This window comes from Prinia subflava, chromosome 4 (assembly GCF_021018805.1).
Source record: "Prinia subflava isolate CZ2003 ecotype Zambia chromosome 4, Cam_Psub_1.2, whole genome shotgun sequence".
NCBI lineage: Eukaryota > Metazoa > Chordata > Aves > Passeriformes > Cisticolidae > Prinia > Prinia subflava.
The window spans coordinates 60,262,649-60,281,338 of NC_086250.1; the positions used below are offsets into that span (position 1 = coordinate 60,262,649).

At 40.3% G+C, this 18,690-nt stretch overlaps 1 protein-coding gene across 3 annotated transcripts in view; it reads right to left on the bottom strand.

Moving 5' to 3' along the window:
* Nucleotides 1-17,894, bottom strand: part of PIK3CG (phosphatidylinositol-4,5-bisphosphate 3-kinase catalytic subunit gamma) — a 35,126-nt gene extending 17,232 nt beyond the window's left edge. The window contains exons 1-6 of one of the 3 annotated variants that reach the window (XM_063396879.1): nucleotides 17,285-17,894; nucleotides 12,818-12,888; nucleotides 9,465-11,480; nucleotides 5,265-5,330; nucleotides 4,940-5,165; nucleotides 959-1,062 (exon numbers count right to left, since the gene is read on the bottom strand). In XM_063396879.1, coding sequence (XP_063252949.1) covers nucleotides 959-1,062; nucleotides 4,940-5,165; nucleotides 5,265-5,330; nucleotides 9,465-11,468 — 2,400 coding nt within the window. In that variant the 5' untranslated portion in view covers nucleotides 11,469-11,480; nucleotides 12,818-12,888; nucleotides 17,285-17,894. Of the gene's footprint in view, nucleotides 1-958; nucleotides 1,063-4,939; nucleotides 5,166-5,264; nucleotides 5,331-9,464; nucleotides 11,481-12,651; nucleotides 12,777-12,817; nucleotides 12,889-17,284 lie in introns of those variants that run through there. The other 2 variants (XM_063396878.1, XM_063396880.1) reach the window with 2 other exon arrangements.
* Between the last annotated feature and the right edge of the window lie 796 nt (nucleotides 17,895-18,690).

Genomic DNA, 18,690 nt, shown 5'->3' on the forward strand with positions numbered 1-18,690 from the left:
CTGAATAAGAAATGTCTGAATTGGCTTTTCTGCAGACAGTGCTTCACCTGAGAGGTGTTTCATTCTCCCATTGAAGTCAGCCTAACTTATAGCCTGTCTCCCAAGGCATGGGTTTATTTAAAAGAAACATGGCCATATCTAGACAATGCCTGAGCATTTGGCAATTCCTCAAATTGGATGGTTTGTCTGTCCTTAGCTAGGAGAAAATTCAGGGTTTTTTTCCTTGTAGGGTCGTTGCTGCATATCCAGTGAGTGCAAGGGTCTCAACTGTGCTTCTTTAGCCAGTCCTCACATTGCATTTTAGATGCATGATCCAATTTCTTCTCACTACACATCTGCTGATCTATGAATCTTTTTTTAACTCTGAGTCAACATACACGATTGCAATCTCACCACAAAACTGAAGGCAGCAATAGAGAAAAATCCAAGTGTTCCTTAATGTATTTCTAAGAAAATCGTAATGTGTTTTCTAACAAAACAAACACAGAGATACTGAAAAAGCAGAAACAGCTGAGGTAGATATTTTTGTGTTTGGTGAAGTTCTGGACCCAAACCTTAGTAACAGATATGAATCAGGGTAAGACAGAGAAAGTAACTGGAAGAATGGAAACAGAATATTCCAAAGTCCCTGAATCAGATACAAGTTTTATAAAGTAATTTAATTTTTTTTTAAAGCTACCTGGTTACATCTTGTATTCAACTAATGGAAAATGTGTAATTGCCATTTAATGATTAGAATTTCATGTGTTGCTGCAATTTTTTAGCACATGGTGGCATGTAATTATATTTAGACAAATAATAATAGCTCTGGGAACAAAAACCTACAGAGTCCATGCAATGTCATTGTACCCACACAGAAATAAGACCTTTTGACATATTAGCAAAACTTTTTACCAAGTGACACATACTTGCAAATAATTTTAAAAAAATGATTTGTAGAAAGTCAGCATATATTTACCACTAGTGCTCCTGCTCTTAGCCCAGGATCATACGGAACTCTAAAACTTTCTGGAAGTTTGCTGCCCTGTAATTTTTCAAGCTTTTGTCTCAGCTGTGCAATAACTGCAATTACAAGAGAGAAAACACAATGAAATCAAACACTGGAAGGCAAAAAGGTTAAAGGTAATCAAATTGTTTGAGCATTATACTTTGGCTAAAAAGCTCCACTTAGCTGCCATTTTAAATGGCTTTCCTCCTGGATCTCCTGATTCAAGGAATGGAGGAAAACTCTTTAATTTGCACTATCAGTGGTCAGGGCTGTTTCAGATACCTAAAGGTAAAGTCTCCAAACACCTCAGAGTCACGTGCCTTCTCTGCAGTATTAGAAACACTGCACAGTATGAGTTTATATTAAAATGTCAGCTTTCGTTTAAAAAACAGAACACAGGAGAACACAACAAAAAGTATTTTCCCTCATCACCGACAAGAGATGCAGACAGACTCGTGGCTCTGGAATTCCTGGAATCAATTACTCTGTAACCATAAGGAGACAAACTACAGAGACACTGAATTTCCTATCCTCCTCAAACTGGTTTCATAGTGCAGCCTTCTTAATCTCACATTACTGTAAGAAGAAAATATGCTGTATACTTATATGAACAAGAATTTTAATGTTCATATCTAAATGCAATCTTTTAATTAATAAAACCTCAAGCTCCTGAATCTTCTACTCAGAATAGTACAGATTATACAATGCATGATGTGTTTTGTTCAGCTCAGCTAGTGAGCATCAGCAGCGTAAGCAATACACTGGCTATTACCCTGCTAAGGGCAAAGACCTGAACATTGTCCTAAAAGAAACTGCAGCTACACAGCAGAGGATGTATATACATGTTCAAGCAATTTTGGAGATAAAAATTAAAGAGAAAAAAAACCCCAACTATACTGATAAAGCGAAACATAGACCTGGATACTTAAAATAGAATCATAATGACAAAACCATAGAATTATGGATTAGTTTGGGTTGGACAGGACCTTTAAAGGTTATCTAGTCCAACCCCCCTGCAATGAGCAGGGACATCTTCAGCTCAACTTGCTCAAAGCCCCATCCAACCTGACCTTGAATATTTCAGGTACAGGGCTTTTTACGATTCTAGGCAACCTGTTTCAGTGTGCCAATACCCTCATCCTAAAAAAACCCCTTCCTTACACATAGTCAGAATCTGTCCTCCTTTAGTTTAAAACCATTAACCCTTGTCCTATCACTACAGGTCCTACTAAAAAGTTTGTTCCTCACCTTTTTCACAAACTCCCTGTAAGCACTAGAAGGCTGATGTTATGTCTCCTGAGCCTTCTCCAGGCTGAACAACCCCAGCACTCTCAGCCTTTCCTCATAGGAGAAGTGCTCCAGCCCTGTCATCGTTTTGGTGCCTCTCCTCTGGACTCATTCCAGCAGATCCATGTCTTTCCTGTCCTGAGTGGCCAGAGCTGGGTGCAGTATCCCATGGTGTGTCACAGGGCCGTGTAGAGGCACAGAATCATCTCCCTCGACCTGCTCCCCATGCTGGTTTGGATGCAGCCCAGGATACTTTGACTTTTTGGGCTCTTAGTGTGCATTAGACAAAACAGCAGGACAGTTCAAACACTGCTATCAAACTGGGAAAGTCAAGCCAAAAGAATTGGCTGGCAAGGCACAGAACACAAATGTTAGATCTGTCCTAGAGGGTTTTAGAAAAGAACAACTAGCAGTGCCTGGTAACTAACATGGTATCTCTTCTAGTAAAAAATAAACCTGACAGCGATATACAGGAGCTAACAAGTGGACCTAAAAATTAGACACTTTAAAAAAAACACCTCAAAAATCCCAAACCCAAACAAACAATAACACAAAAACAAACCAACCATCCAAAAAAACCCCTAACAACTCCCCCCTGCCTCCCAAAAGCACCTAAGTTGTAATAACTTGGATAATGAAACAGCTTTCTACAATGTAACTACAGGTTTCCTAGACAAATATCTAAGAAAGTTACTGTTTGCAGTTTGTTACAGTTTACTGTTTGTTCAGTAAGTCTCCTCATTGTAATGGAATGGAATGGGATTTGAAAACTGTAAGCAAAACAACTGAACCTACAGAAGACTGGGAATAGCTGATTTTAAAGCACAAGTAAAGGCACTTGCTAAAACAATTGTCCAGCTGATCTGGCTTTAAAATGAGATGCTATGCATTTCAAGTGATGAAACAGCTGCATAGACACATTCTCGGGAGACAAATCATCTAGCTCAGAGGGTGATGAAAACAGATAATCCCATGCAAGATGTAATATTATGATCTTTAGAATTTATTTATTTATTATTACTTGCTATCTTCAAATATAAGCAAAGAGACTACAGTGAAAAGTGAAAGAAACAGTTTGACAACATGTTTGCTACTGGAATAGTATGGACCTAGCAGGAAGGAATTTGTTCTTTACAGAAAATCCACAAACATTAGAGAAACATATATACAAGCATAAGATGAGACTGCAAGACAATGAAATGAAACAGGACAACATATTCAGACTGAAAATAGGAGCAACGACGAACTTAGAAATGTTTGGACAAAAAAGAAGCAATAACCTACAGAATAAATTTCAGGATATAGATTTTTTAAAATATAAGAAGTAGAGGGTGCCTGTAGAAAAAAATTATGTCCTCAACAATCTGAGAATAAATTACATTAGATATAGCATTATTAGGACACTCCACAGTTTTAGGAAGCCTTATTCAGTGAAAATGTCAATTACATAAGTCATCTTTCAGTGTTCTGCTGTACATTACATCCAAATATTCTTTAACTTCAAAACCTGGTGGGTGTTAATATGATTTCTTTCTCTTGAAGCTTTTCTTCTTTGCCCACATATCCTTCAAAGATAATGTATTATGGAATCCAGTGATCTTACAGACATGTACATCTGCAAGGTTGTATAGTTTCTTTCCAAAATATGGGATTCTGACTAGATACATTTAGGTTATAGAATATTTTAAGAAAAAAAATAGGAAGTTGTTTAGAAAGAGTGTTTTATATGGGGCTTCAGTAAGTACCTTAACTCACACTATGTGGTAACATAACAGATTTTATACTATGTATTGAAGAATAAATGCATATTTCCTTCACATCTCTTTTGAAACACCACCACAGTCACTTCTGCATAGCCAGAGTGGAAAAGCTTTCCAATCCACGACTTCCTGGCCTGCAGCATACCAAGCTGAGCATGCAGGAAGAGGTGAACTCTCTACAGCTTTTAGAATTTTAATATTGTCATAAGCCTTCTTGCACTTCCTCCCAATGCCAAGCAAGTAACTGGAATAAGGATAAATAAGCTTTTAGGAAGGTTGGTGGGGAGAAGGGAAAGGCAAGCAAAACCCGGAGGTAAAGAGGCCTGGCATAACCCTACTGTGGCTTCCAAAGCAGTGCTTACAAGAACTGGAAATGGCAATACCACATGTGTCTCACAGGACTCCTCAGACATGCCCTGTATATTCACCCCTGATCCACCAGCCACTTCCGTGGCACAGCAGAGGCTGCACTCCCTGATCGTCCTGCCAAAAATCTAGTGAGAGTTTAAAGGAGGGCTGTATTTCTTGGCAAGTGTCACTTTTAATTTCCAGTTGATATTTGTGACTTTCCTCAGCACCAGCATTCAGCTAATGTACAAGAACTTATCTGTTTCCCAGTTGGCATGGCATGAGATTCAGGAAGATAAGCCAAAGCTTGGGAAAGTACTGGATGTCTAGACCATTGATTTTCTTCCCCATTTTGGGGTGAAATGAGCAAACAAATCTATTACTGGTTCAATCATTCTTAATTTACACTCACATTTTAAAGGAAGTAAAGATGATGCCCTTTGATAGCAATTTATCCACAAATTTTCTTAATGAACAGAACAATTTGCTACCTAGTTTTCCACACCCAAAGAGAAAAAACAGTATTAACAACAAAGAAATGTCTGTTAGCAAATACCTTGAGAAGTAACATCATACTTTTCTGCAGAAACTGATTTAATCTCCATTGTGACTTTATGCAGCAATTCAATTACTTGAACCTGCTTCATGAAATCATGCAGCATTGCTTTTCCACAGCCCCTAAGGTAGGCTTCCAGGATGACTGCAAACCTCTGTTGGTAGTGCATGGACTGGGCAATTTCACTTGTTAAGAACCAAAACAAGAAGTGACCAATTCTTTTGTTCTACAAATAAAGAAAAACACCACAAATTAGCATTCATTTCTTGACAAAGGGTTTTAATAATGCCAGCAACTTTAGCATAAAGTACTTTGAAGTACTTACTCTCAAACCACGTTTCAGCAAAAATCTGGCTAATGCGCTGTCATGATATGGCTCAAATTTCACAGCCTGAGTAATACAAACATAGAAGACAGGTTGTTAACACATTTAAGATCCCACTGCTTACACTTAACCAATGATATCTAGAGAACACAAACAAAATGTGCAAGAGTAGAAAATGTGTTACAAAGCAGGTCTTTTTGAGGCTTCTCTGTCTGATTCAAGAAGGACATTTTGTTTGCAACAGGTTCTTTTCAGGTTTATTATTAATGTGACAACACAAGGCACGGAGTACCTAACCAGAGTCCAACCTGAACATATGCACAATGCAACATCATTCTTAGCAAAACCCAGCAACATCAGAAACCAGTCTGCACTATGACTGATACTTGAAATGATTACTGACAGATGGAATAATGTATTTGCAATAGCTCTTTAATAAAATGTTTTAATAATAAAATACTGGTTTTGGTCAACATCCACTACTTCAAGACTACAGCACCAGGATTCACTGCTGGGTTCCCAGAAAAAAACAGTATACAGGAGCAGCTCTTTGGAGTATTTATCTAGCCTTTATTCCATGAACGAATGAAAGAATGAAAGATCAGATACACATCCTACAATAATGAAGTATAATTAAGAGGAAGACTTCATTAAAGCTTTTTTTTTTATTGACTGTGAAAACAGATGCATTTTCTTCTTTTTCAAAACCTCCACCCAAGCCCACAGACATTTCCAAGCTACTGCCAAAAAAAAAATGGGGCAGGGCAGGGGGGGGAAGTCAACAACTATTTTTAAGTGCCAATACTGGAATTTCTGTTATTCTCTCCTCCATACAAATAACCAAGAGAATTGATCTACCAGAAGACCATCACACTTCTAGATTCTGGGTAGTACCAGGGAACTTCTCCACTTCAACTCATTTTTCCAGCAGCTTCTTTCATGTTGCTTGAGGAATTCAAGCTTATAGAAGGTTTGTATTCAGATTAATGGTGGAAAAAAGTATGCACTTATATCCCATGGCAACAAAAGAGAAATAAGAAACATATAGTCTATGAATCAGAGTCACAAAATCCCTGTCATGGACTGAGGGGGTTGGTGAATGGCTTCAGGTTCTGGAAATAAAATGCCAGGAAGCAGCCTGTAGGGAGATTAAGGGAAAACAAAGGGATGCGCAGAGAGCTGGGTGCATGTAGTGTGCTCAGCTTTCAGAAGCAACTAAGTATGCAAACCTCCAGCAGTAGTTATTCAACAGAATATAATGGCTCTTTCAAGATCACTGCGCTCTGCAGCTTGCAAAGAAGCAACCAAGCCATCAGCAAAGGTCTGTTAAATTAATCAAACAAATCATAGTTTTATAAACTCTTACAAGTACTGTGGCACACAGTTGCATTTTTATTGTAAAAATATCAACATGATTTCTGAAATGTAAATCGTCCTGTGGGTTTAGCCAAAAGAAAAAAAATCAAGTCAACTTTCCTGAAGGAAGCAACTTATAAAAATGTCACAAAGACACGTTCTTTCTAGCTGCTGGCTAAGAGACAGACAAGAAAGCCAAGCACCAGACCTGCCCTTCTCCTGTCTCATAATTCTGCAAGACCTGTCTTGACTGTCTCTGTAGTACTGTTTTATATCCCCAAACAACATCATCTTATTTAGTAAAGACAATGAGAATTCACAAATATAACAATATATAGATCCTTTTACTTTGTGTATGAGATTATGAGGCATGAAGAGTTTTTAATAGAAATTAATTTTCACTGCAGTAAGGTGCCCAAAAGCAATAATTATCACAAAAATTCATATGGGTTTTATTACAGTTCCAAGAAAGTCTATTAGAAACCTCATTCTGGTATATACTATGCTTAATGTTTGAACAACCTCGAAAAACAAGTTAAGACAAATATAGGCAAACAACTGACCATTACTTCAAAACAAAACATCCTTATTGAACTTGCAAATATATTTTAACATTAAACATTTATTAAAAATGCATTATGACCATCCTCATTGAGCTGGTTTAAATAAGTATTTTTAGAAGCCTAGCCCTTTTTTCTTCACAAAGTCAAATATCAACTTTTGCTCAGCAACAATAAAAGCTGGCCATTAAAAAATGCCTGCTGGCACTTCACCAGGTCCCTGTGTGTACCTTTTCCTTGTCATTCAATTCAGCAGAAGGCCTTTGCTCACTGCCATATACATGTGGTACAGCCATTGGTGTTTATCTTACAAAGAATTTTGTTGCATTTTAACTATCCTATCCATTGCTTATAAACAGAGAAGAACAGACATTATAGGAAGCTCAATAGGTTGATTTATGATGTGGCTGCTTCTATTTGAGAGAAACCTGTGGGGAAATAAAATGCTTGATTTCTACCTCTATAGAGGATAAAATGGGAATATCCTGTGCAGAGTGAAATAAGCCATAGATCTTTCATAAAGGTGAGCATTTGAAAAGTGACAACCATTTGCAGAAGAGATGTGTCCACTGGAGCAGAGGTACGGACAACATACATTCTCTGAAAAAATGTAGATTTTAAATACACTGTCATACCAAAACTTTGCTGCAGAGTGCTGACAGCTTATGTTCCATAGTTAGATCAGAAATAAAGACAAGGAAAGCAGCAGAGAGGTACAGCTGGAATCTAGCATGTTTTTCCTTTTTAAGGATGGTATGCTCATCATTTCTTACAACACTGCTTCCTAAAAATGATACAGTGAAGTCAAGGCACTATGATTTTATCCTACAATATTTTATTTAACTGTTAGAAAGGTTTATTCTTTTTAAAATTCACCATATTTGTACTTCCTGAAAACAAACAGTTTCAAGAAAAAATGGAAATAACCCCAGTATTTCCCCTATTTTCTCAGGCATTTTGATAGCAACCAATCATCATACCCAACTCCTATTTTAGATACAAAAAAACTGAATAAAATTGCTGAGCCACATGTAGACAGCAAAAGCTCACAAGCCAAGCACATATATAGCAGCAGCTACGTGGGAGGCCCAATGAGGTAACCGTAGCGACTCCTTTGGTTAATGCAGAAGTGCATAAATTCTGCCTAATCTTCAGACAAGCAAAGACAAGGCTAGAAAGGCTTCGTTGAAAGCACTACCAATGTCAAGCAAAATCTGAAATACTAACTTCATTTTTCTGGGATTCTGGGCTCTCTCTGAACCTGCAGAAATAAAAGGCAGCTTCCCCAGCTGCAGTGGTTAATTGTTTTAATTATTATTTTGAATGTTGTCCTCTGATTCTTTGAAGAAACTATTTCCTGCTCTGAGGGATGACAGCTTTTCCATGCAAAACAGCCCTGTCAGGTGTAGGAGGCCTGCAGACCCACCTGGCCCCAGGGTTGTTCTTACCAGGGAGAACACAAGGTTACATTTTCCATCAGACACCAGAGGAGACTTTGCCAAATGATGGCAGTGTTGAGACGATCGTATTGAGAGAAAAGCAATTAATCCAAGTAACTGATACAAACCTTTCCAACATTTGATCTGGCAGATGCGCACACAAAATGCTTCAAATTGATACAGCAGTGATCCCTTGCCATTAGAATCACAATTTTGTACCCAAGTTCCCAGATGGACCTAATCTTAGTATGTGGCCCTATCAACTCTTTTGCTACTTTCAGAATTTTGTAGGGGGAAGTTTCTAGATAAGTTTGCTCCCCTTAACAGCCCAAGACTGAGGTTGCTGCAATATACTGTGAAATTGCACTGATGTTCTGGACTTAAAACCCAATCCCAGATTTTTCTTCAGGCCTTGCCCATGTCAACATTTGCATTTTCTTTCTTTCTATCTATACTCTTTCTAAACTATCAGTGAAGTCAGTCAACAACTCTTCAGTGCTGTGTGTTTCAAACCCAAACAGGATCACAGATAGCACAGTTAGAATTTATTCTCATCACAGCTGTGCTGGCATTAACAATTTTCAGAAAACTTACTACTGTAAACACAAGATACAAATTATAAGACACAAGGCAATGGTACCACAAAAACATCAACAAAGACAAAAAACAAAAAGTAGAAAAGTGTATTTTGTATTAATCTGGTTATTACCACTGCCTTGACTAAATATTGAAGACTTCAAAACTAGGGAATACTAACAAGACCTACTAAAAGAGGAAATGCAAATTATGGGGTAATGCAAATATATTCTTGGAAGGCAAAATCCAGGAGGGCAAATAGACCTTACCTGCACAAGCTGTAAAAGATAATGAAGAACATCATCATCTTCTAAACTTTCCAGTTTTTGTACTGCCATTGCTCGGACATTTTCATCTGAAAAGTTGCAGTCCAGAAGTTGCATTGTGAGTCCAACATCTAAAGTGCTCTGATCCCAAACCTCTTTTTTAGCAAGTAACTGGTAGGTTTTGGCCACGATTTCTTGTTGTCCCCATTTAACAGAGCTAAGCAGCTTAGGATATGCCTTGGGGTGCTTTATGCTCTCGTATCTAAAGTGCCACAACAGCTCTTTGTCCTCAGGAGAAAGTGGATTAAGTGGGTCAGTTGCTATGATCTCTTCAAGTTGCTTGCGAAGTTGGTTGGGCATTTCAGCTCGGGTCCTGTCCCCCTGGGGGTCTGATGAGATCCTGTGCTTGGGCAAAGCAATTGGGTGACAATATTTGTCCAGCACAATAGAGATCGCCATTGAGTTTTCTTTATCCGGGTTAGTTGCTGATGTGAGTTTGTCTGCATTTATACTTCCTTGTTCTTCCCCCTTACCTGGAATTTTCCACATGTGGAGCACATACTCCCCACTTCGTAGCAAGAAGCGGTGATCTATCAACAAAAGATTTACATAATAGAGAAGCTGGGTTTTGCATTTTGCATCAGAGTTGGAGGATTCATGTGACTGAAGGTTTGTCTTTGCAGATGGCCCCTGTGCTTTGCCACAGTATATCTGAAGATTCAGAAGTGCTCCTTTAGGCAAATCCTTGATTTTGATATCAAACTCCAACCAAATATTCCACAGAACCTCCTCAGTAAAAGGCTTTGATGAAGTTCTTCTCTGTGAAAGGAGCTGCTGCCCATGTTGAATGTTAGCCTCCACAAACACAGTTAGATCAGTATTTCTTGGTAAAACTGGGATATCAATGCCAATTATTTTCACTCTAAATTTCCTATTACAATCCCACAAAGAGATAGTGAAGACTCTCTCATGATCTTTCCCATCTATTGTCAATTGTTCGTGATACCCTGTAACTCCTGTACAGTCATCCACCAAGGGCCATTCTTCCTTCTGAACCTCATCTTCATTCGGGTCCGGGGGATTGTCAAGGACAAGGTGGATTTCTTCCCCATTCTTAAGGCACTGTCTTATCCAGTGAAAATCTTTGATTGGTGTCTCTCCAGTAATGTACTCATCTCTGCCACAAATTCTGAGAACAAAATCCAGTTCACTATGATCTTCAGGAATATCCATCAAAGACTTTTTCTTTGCCATTTTTGTGAAAAAGCTGTGGAGAATCATATCTGGAGTTTCATCTATTGACACTTTAATTTTCTGACTAGTTGTTCCTCTATGTATGATTATGAAAATGTTATTATTAGTGATCTTTTTAAATAAATACTCTGGGAGTGGCTTAGATGTAGTCCATGGGTGCATGGCATATAATTTAGGATCTCTGCAAGCTACCTCTATCATTCGTGGAGTGACTAATCTGCGCCGGGTAAATTCTAGTTCATCATCATGCACATTGCTTACATCAGTGACATCATAACCAATTAAATCATTAAGCTGCCGCTGAAATTCCTGAACTTCTTCTGATGGTTTTTGTTTCTGGACAACATAGATCTTGCCTACCTTTTTCTGTAACACCTTCCAGTACAGTATGCAGTCCAATGTCTGTAATACTTGATGTTTATCATAAATTTCATACCATTGCCCCTTCTTCTGATACTGCAGAGTAAACTGATCTGGGGTGAACGTGTGGTAGAAGTCTGTGGTTTGACTCATCTCTATTGCACGCATCCAAATCTGTGCCTTCATTTGCTCAACCGTACAGTTGCCAGCTATTTCGAGTAACATAATTTCTGGTGCTTTAGTATGTTTATTGCTTGTAGGTAAAATGAACTCAATGGATATCAGTTCCATTGATGAAAAACTACTCGATGTACAATGAGGTTTCATTCTTCTTCTCCTTCGTTTGTTTTCTTCTCTCATAACAACAGGCTGTTCATGATCCCCCAACTCCATGCCAGTAGAAATCTAGCAAAACATACAATTACTTGATTACTTTCTCATTTACATTTATCTTTACTCTTACTTTTTAACTTTTCATATACATTTTTAATATTTCCACTTCCCCCAATTTTTGGTCACAAATACTTGATTTACATAAACCACTTCAGATGTAATCTACTCAATTCAATACCAAATATAAATAAAAAAACCTCCAACCGACTCTCCAGTGATTAAGTAATTAAAACAGAGGTTTTAAACATCCGGCCCAGATTTTACTAAGGATAAGCAGTTTGAATGTGCCAACTCCATATTGATTAGTTCTTGCTTCTATTTGATCAAGCACTGATTCTTCTGCTGCCTCATCTGTTTTGATGCTGCTGATGTTAACATAAGTGGATTTTCATAGAAATCAAAAGACACACTCCCGTATATGAATAGAATGCACTGAGATCCAGGAACAGCAGAAAGTAACAAAACAAGCAATTTATTTGCAGTCTGAACAGACATGAGCCTATTCCCAGTTTCCTCTGCCTCTCATTTTAGTGATGAGGAATCAGGACTTCAACCTAAAAAAAGCCCTTAGAATGCAAAAGTCAGGGACTATTTCTGAAGATATATTTAATGTGCATCTAAATTCAAGGCAAGTGTCCTTAGATGTGCTTCTTTTAAATAAATCAATTACCAGACTGATAATATCCATCTATTTTCAAAGTACACACTAACAATAGGAATTGTTAGTTTGTTACAGAAGAAAAATCTCCCAAGCTGATGCTGATTTATTACCCTATACATCAAATTACACCTAAAACACCAGTAAAACAATATTAAACATGAGTAGCCTACCTTATCAGCATTCAGTAAACAAAAACTATTGTTGCTCAATTAATCTCCATTGACCAATATTAAAGTGGAAATTATTCAGTGCTGATGGAGCGCACTCGCACAAGCCAAGTTACAGCAACATACTGAACTTCTTTTCCAAGTAACACTTTCTACGCATAAAATCTTTAACTGCTGGAGAAAAGTAAAGCCAATGTAATGATGCCTTAGCAGATAATAAAAGAAGCAGATCAAAATATAAAAGATTAAACTCAAACAACATAGCATGCTAACTAAAACTTTTCTTTTGAGTTCCAGAAAGCAGCAACTGTGGACACACCACCTATATAATTGATAAAGTACAAGGAAATATTACCTGCTTGTAAAACAAAGGCTGAATTGCTGAAGATGATTCATTAGTTTAATTTTTGTAGTTCTATTTTTTAAAGGAAGATCATTCATACAAAAAATTTCTTTGTTTAAACTGTTCTGCTTTTCTTGCTCACTCTTATATCCAGATGCAAAGGAAGTGCTGCACTTACCAGGAAGGAAGTTTTAACCAAGTTGATTATACATATGATTGCTCATTTTAAAAGAAGTCAGAATGCTTTTCCTGTTTAAAAATACACCAACAGTACGTCAGTTTAACACATACATATAGAAGATGTGTTTAGAGCCTTTTAAAAATAGCAAAGAATAATCTGGGCAATAAATTTAATGACTTTAAATAAGGTATTTAAACCAAATATATTTTTGAGAAATTAGCTCATAAATAAATTAAATACTGATAGTAGATAAAGGACAACTAACCATGCAATGTTTCATTATTATTTTTTGCATGGTGATAGCCATTTGAGGATTCCCAACTTAAATTCATTAGAGATTTTTTAAGCCAGTCTCCATACAGGCATCTTATAGAGATTGTATATGCCAAGGATCTTGCATGGTAACTTCAGCAGCAGAACTACTGGGCAGCCTTACCTCAAATATATTAAACTTATTCATTTATGATTACAAACACACAATGAAATCCACTATAAATGGCGACTTTAGATTCAGGAAGCAATTAAACCATAGACTTTCAACCCTAATTCTTGTGGTTAACTACAACCTGAGGTGCTGTCTTTTACTAAAAAAACTATCCCCACAGAAAAAAACATTTGGGAAAACATGTACAAAACAGAAAGAAAAGACAGAAAACCCTCTAATTTCATACTTTTTCCTTATGACTTTTCCAGTGAAATACTGATCTTTTGAAGAGCAACAAGCAGTATAAATCCTACAGTGGAAGATATCACGCAAAAATGATGACTTTTCTAAAGGAGGGAAAATATCAAACAACTAAAAGGTTGCCTACTAACAATGCAGTGTTTTTTCTTTTGTTTTTTTAACATATGCATGTTTCCTATTTATAAGACACATTTGTTATAAATATGTGAAAAAAATCCCTCCCTCTGTATTGGAAAAAAAATCTGACAGTCTTACCTGCCTCCAACATGCCAAGATTGATTAACACTCTGCCAAGATTAAAAAGCAGAAAATACCCTCTACCACTGACACAGTTCCTATCTCTCTCTGAGCATCATTCTGATTGTCAGCTAAGACCTTTTCTTTTTAGAGGTTATTTTTCTCAGGAAGTCAGTTTGGGGGAAAAACACTCTCTCCCAGAACCCTTTATCTTTTAAAGCCAGTACTTGAATTATCTCAAGGTAGTGGTGAAGTTACCCTGAACATTTTGTTGCTGACATGAAATCTACCCATCTTGGCCAAGACACTTCCAACACACATCCTTCACCCACATGCAGCCTGTCAGCACTCATCAGCCACAGCCTTTGTGGCATCTCAGCACTACACACCTTGTTCCTCTCTCATCACAGTTCTAAAATACAACATAGTAATGTATTTCTCTTCATTTAGACATAAGCAACTAGCATTAAGGTTATTTTCACGCCAACAGGCTATACAGATTTTTTGCAGTCCTTCCTCTAAAAGTCATTGTGCTGCACCATTAAGCAAACCTGCAGTCATTTCAGTTTCTTTGGGTTCTGCAGATCTAGGAAAGCCTCCTGGTTTAAAATGTTCTCTGCCTGCTCCTGAGTCACAGACCTAAGGATTAATTCTTCAAACACATATACAGACAAAGAGCTCTTCTACCAACTACTAACAGATCAAGACCATCAAGACAAGCAAAGGCAGCATCTCTCCCTTATGCAGCAGGGAACTAACCTGTACGTTTCCCAGTGAATGCAATTGTTTCAATTCTCATCCACTTATAAAGGCTGGTAGAGCACCACTTTCTTGGGTTCAGATATTCCCCCACAAATTGCATCAGACACAACACAAAATGTGGGGCACTTCTGTAGCTGCCCTGCCCATACAAGGCTGTCTTTTCTCCTGCATCCATTTGGGCTGGGACCATTCATGTCAAGTCCAGCCTGATCCAATCTCCATCTCCAGTTCTGCACTGACCCCTTTTCCTCAGCTTCAGAAGGCAATTCTTGGAGCAAAAATTGCCTCTCATGTCTCTGCAATGACCCATTCTTATGGTGACACCAAATGTGTCCATTTCCTGCTAATCCATATGTTGGCAAAATCATATTTCCTCTTGCACATGAATCATAAAACTTTGATGTTTATAATGAAAAATGATTTCACATTAAGTTCCTAAAACCTTTGTCATGCCTAAGCTTTACTTACAGTATTGACATTTCAATAACTCTACTGTAACAACACCCCCAAAAAAGGGAAAAAAAATCATCACTCTGTTTTATTTCTAATTCTACTGAGCCTCATCAATCCTAAATATCCCTGTATTACAAGAACTGTCCTACAGTGGTCCCAAAATCCTGATGGAGTCCAATGGAGTAGGAAAAGATGGGGCTGTAAAAGGTAACTAAGACAAGCAACCAGTCTTGCCTTTGTCTCTACCTGTGTTCCTATCTCATCACTGAGGTCAGCAATCTGACCATAACAAAACCAGCAAAAAATCTGCTTAATTTTCAGCTGGATCAGTTCCTTTATCTAACTCAACACTGGCAGGAGTGGCTGGGCAGTGAGGAAAGAGAAGGAAAGGGAATGGAGCCAGCACAATTAAGCATAACTCAGACTGAAACATGCTTCACAGCAGGATTAGGAGATATACTAATGAGTAAAGTCATTAAATTATTTGAAAAAACTGGCTTTAAAAAGACAACGTGGTATTAAGATGTATTACTTATTTGGCTACAAAAAATTTAGGATAGCTGTCAATCTTGACTGCTCTGTTAAGACTATGTCAGAATTCTACCAGTTACTATCATGCTTCTTCTATATTAGCTCCTGCTTCTGTTTTAATCCATCATCTGAAAACCTTATTTTAAAATTATTCTATTCACTTTAGTGAACTACTTCCCAGACAACTTAACTTTCAAGAAAATAAGCACTCTCTACCAGAGTAAGAACTACCTCGTGAATGCATTATGTAAATATAACACTAAAGTTTGCATTCACGGTTTTAGACAAAGTTCACTTGAAAGATAAATTTAAAAACCCAAAACCACCATGACAAGACTCAAAGTTTTCCAAGCAGTGTACTACATCTACTTGCCCACACTGTTGTGTAGCAGGAGATGACTTTGCACTCGCTGGACAGGAGTACATCCTCCCTACACCTGCAGTGATCCAGTGCTGAACTTCCCAGGTAAGATGCAGCACTAACATTTCGAGCATGAACACAACAACAAAATACCAAAAACTTGGCTCACTTGCTTTGTCAGATCCTCTAGCAAACTACTAGCTCTCATGGGAAATAGATCAGTGCAGGTTCCCATTTGCAAGTAAACATCACAGGTAATGCAGCCACATTCCCCATCACAAGTATACAAACCAGCAGATACAGCTTGGTCGGGATGTTGAGGAGTCAAACTGCTACTACAGCTGTGGCATTTGCAGGATGCCCTGCCTTCAGCTCCTTTAGTTTCTATATGAGTTATCTATTTGGGGCCCCTGGAACAGTAACTTCTAGCTGGTTCTGAAATTTTAGGTAAGAATTTCGGCAAAGTTCTAGTTAACTGGGGTTGCACAAGTGATCTAGTAGTAATCTCGAAGTAATCCACCTTGGAACCAACACTTTGAAGAGTTTTAAAATCCAGGTGTCGCTGCTATTGTTCCTGCCGGGACACAGTCGCTGTTTAGACACTGCCTGTCCTGTCAACTTCTGCCCGGTTTTCCATAAAGGATTGTTAACTGCGTGATCTAATCTACACCAGCAACCAACTCCCTAATCCCCTCGGCTATTATTTCAGAGGGCTTGTGGTGTGGAAAGGTTTCATGGTTTATATGTATCAGACAAACAAAAGAATTTGTTGGATGAGGAAATAGCTACTTGTTTAAAAGCCGTGTTGTAGCAGAGCTGACTCAGTGATCTCAACACTCGAGAGAACTGTCTACTGCGATCCTTCACTTCGCATTGCTTCATTCAGCGTTCCAACAGCTTCCTCAGCGGGTTCGGCATCAAACTCCTCAACTCCTGTTCGGGCCATGCCGTGAGGCGGGACCAAGGCCCGGGACCGGGCAGCACGGGGGGCTCGGCACTGCGGGCTGCGGCGGGTCCGCAGGGCGAGCCCGGCCAGCCGCGCACCCCTGCGGGAAGGGGCTCCGCGCACGGGGGACGGCGGGGGCAGCGGGCCGGGGCCGCCTCCCTCCTTCCTTGCCTCCTTCCTTGCCTCTCTCCTTCCTTGCCTCCTTCCTTGCCTCCCTCCTTCCCTCCCGCCCCCGGCCCACCGCCCGGGCCCAGAGATGGCGGCCGGCGCCGCCCGCGGGAGGGCGAGCCTCGCCGCGCCCGCCCCGCCGGGGCTGCCGGGGCCGGGGGCGCCGTGCGGCGGGCGCGGGGCCGGGGCCGGGGCGGGTCTGCCCGCGGCCGGCGCGGGGAGCGGAGCCGGGCCACCACCTGCGAGCCCGGGCCTCGGGCAGCGCCGGCCCGGGGCGGGATCCGCCGCGACCCCCGCTGCCCCCGGCACGGAGCTACTCACCGCAGCGGCGGCCCCGGCCCCGGCCCCGGCTCCGGACAGGTGTTTCCCTCAGCAGGAAGCGGCGCGGGCCAGGGGCCACCGGGGAGGCTCCATAGCCGGCGGCAGAGGCAGCTCCAAAGCCGCCGCCAATCACACGCCGGGCAAAAAGGGAACCGGTCGCGGGGCCTCCCCGCCCCGCCCGGCCCCGCCGCGGCCTCGGGCAGCCGGCCCCGGCCCGGCCGCATCGGCCGGAGCGCGCACAGACCCTCTGGTGCGGCGAGAGCTCCACAGCCGCGGTGAGGCTCAGTAGCCAGCACCAGGCACGCAGGACGTGTCCTGGTGTAAGCACAGGCAGCAAAACCTCCCTGGGCGCAGCTTCCTGAGGTCCGCCTTGCCCAGGGCCCCGCAGCCGGCTTGTCCATGGCACTCCAGCAGCGACCCCCGCCTGCCCGGCCAGCCCTGACAGCTTGACAGCTCCTTCAGCCCCGCACCTCAGGGCAGGGACAAATTAGTTTGTCTAAATTGCCCTTAAGAACCCCTGGAGATGGCAACCTACTCCAGCGTGGTGGTCTTCTGCTTAGGAAAGATTTTCATGCTGTCTGATTAAATGTCTTCTCCTACAGGCTGAGCATCTTGCTTGTCTTGTTCCTCTTATTCAGTTTGTCAGTTTTCTTTCTCCCTCCCCTCCAGCTACTTTCTTGTTTGAATTTGCTGTGTTAACTGTTTTTCTACTATTTTTCCATCTCCAGACAGAGCAGTCCTGCATCTCCCTTTTTAGGTCATGTTCCTTTGACCTCCTGTGATTCCTGTAGCTCACCTCCAGATTCTTGCCAATTGGGCCACATTGTTTTTGGAAAGCGCTGCTCAAAACTGGACATAGTAGTATTCCAGCTAAGGCCCTGCCAAGGCTACCCACAGCAGGAGGATTAATTCATCAGTCTTACGGTGCCAGACTCCAACTGCAGCTCAGGCATAATCATTCACATTCAATTCAAACAAACAAACAACTCCCCCTCACCACTCTTTCCCCATCCAGGCTGCTGTCTGTTTGGCTCTGAATGGAGCTGAGTGTTTCTGTCTCCACAGCTCTTGTTCAGAGCGAACAGCAAAACTCTTTCCATGATTATGTTGAGACTTTTTTTTTTGACCCAGATCTTGCAATGAGATTCACAGGAACTCTGTATGGCACAGAGTACACCCTTGCCCTGAAGGCTATGCTGATGTAAGGTTACATCTTCAGGGAACACTCTACGAGACCATACGTTGCCACAAAGGCTTTAAAAATTATTATGATTAGGTACACGTTTTTAACTTCCACAGAAAGAAAATACCAGAAGGAAATAACTAGTATGTTACATGTACAGATTCTATTATAAAAATTTGGATAATTGTTGTTACAGCATGGATGGATTCTTTTGACTGAAAAA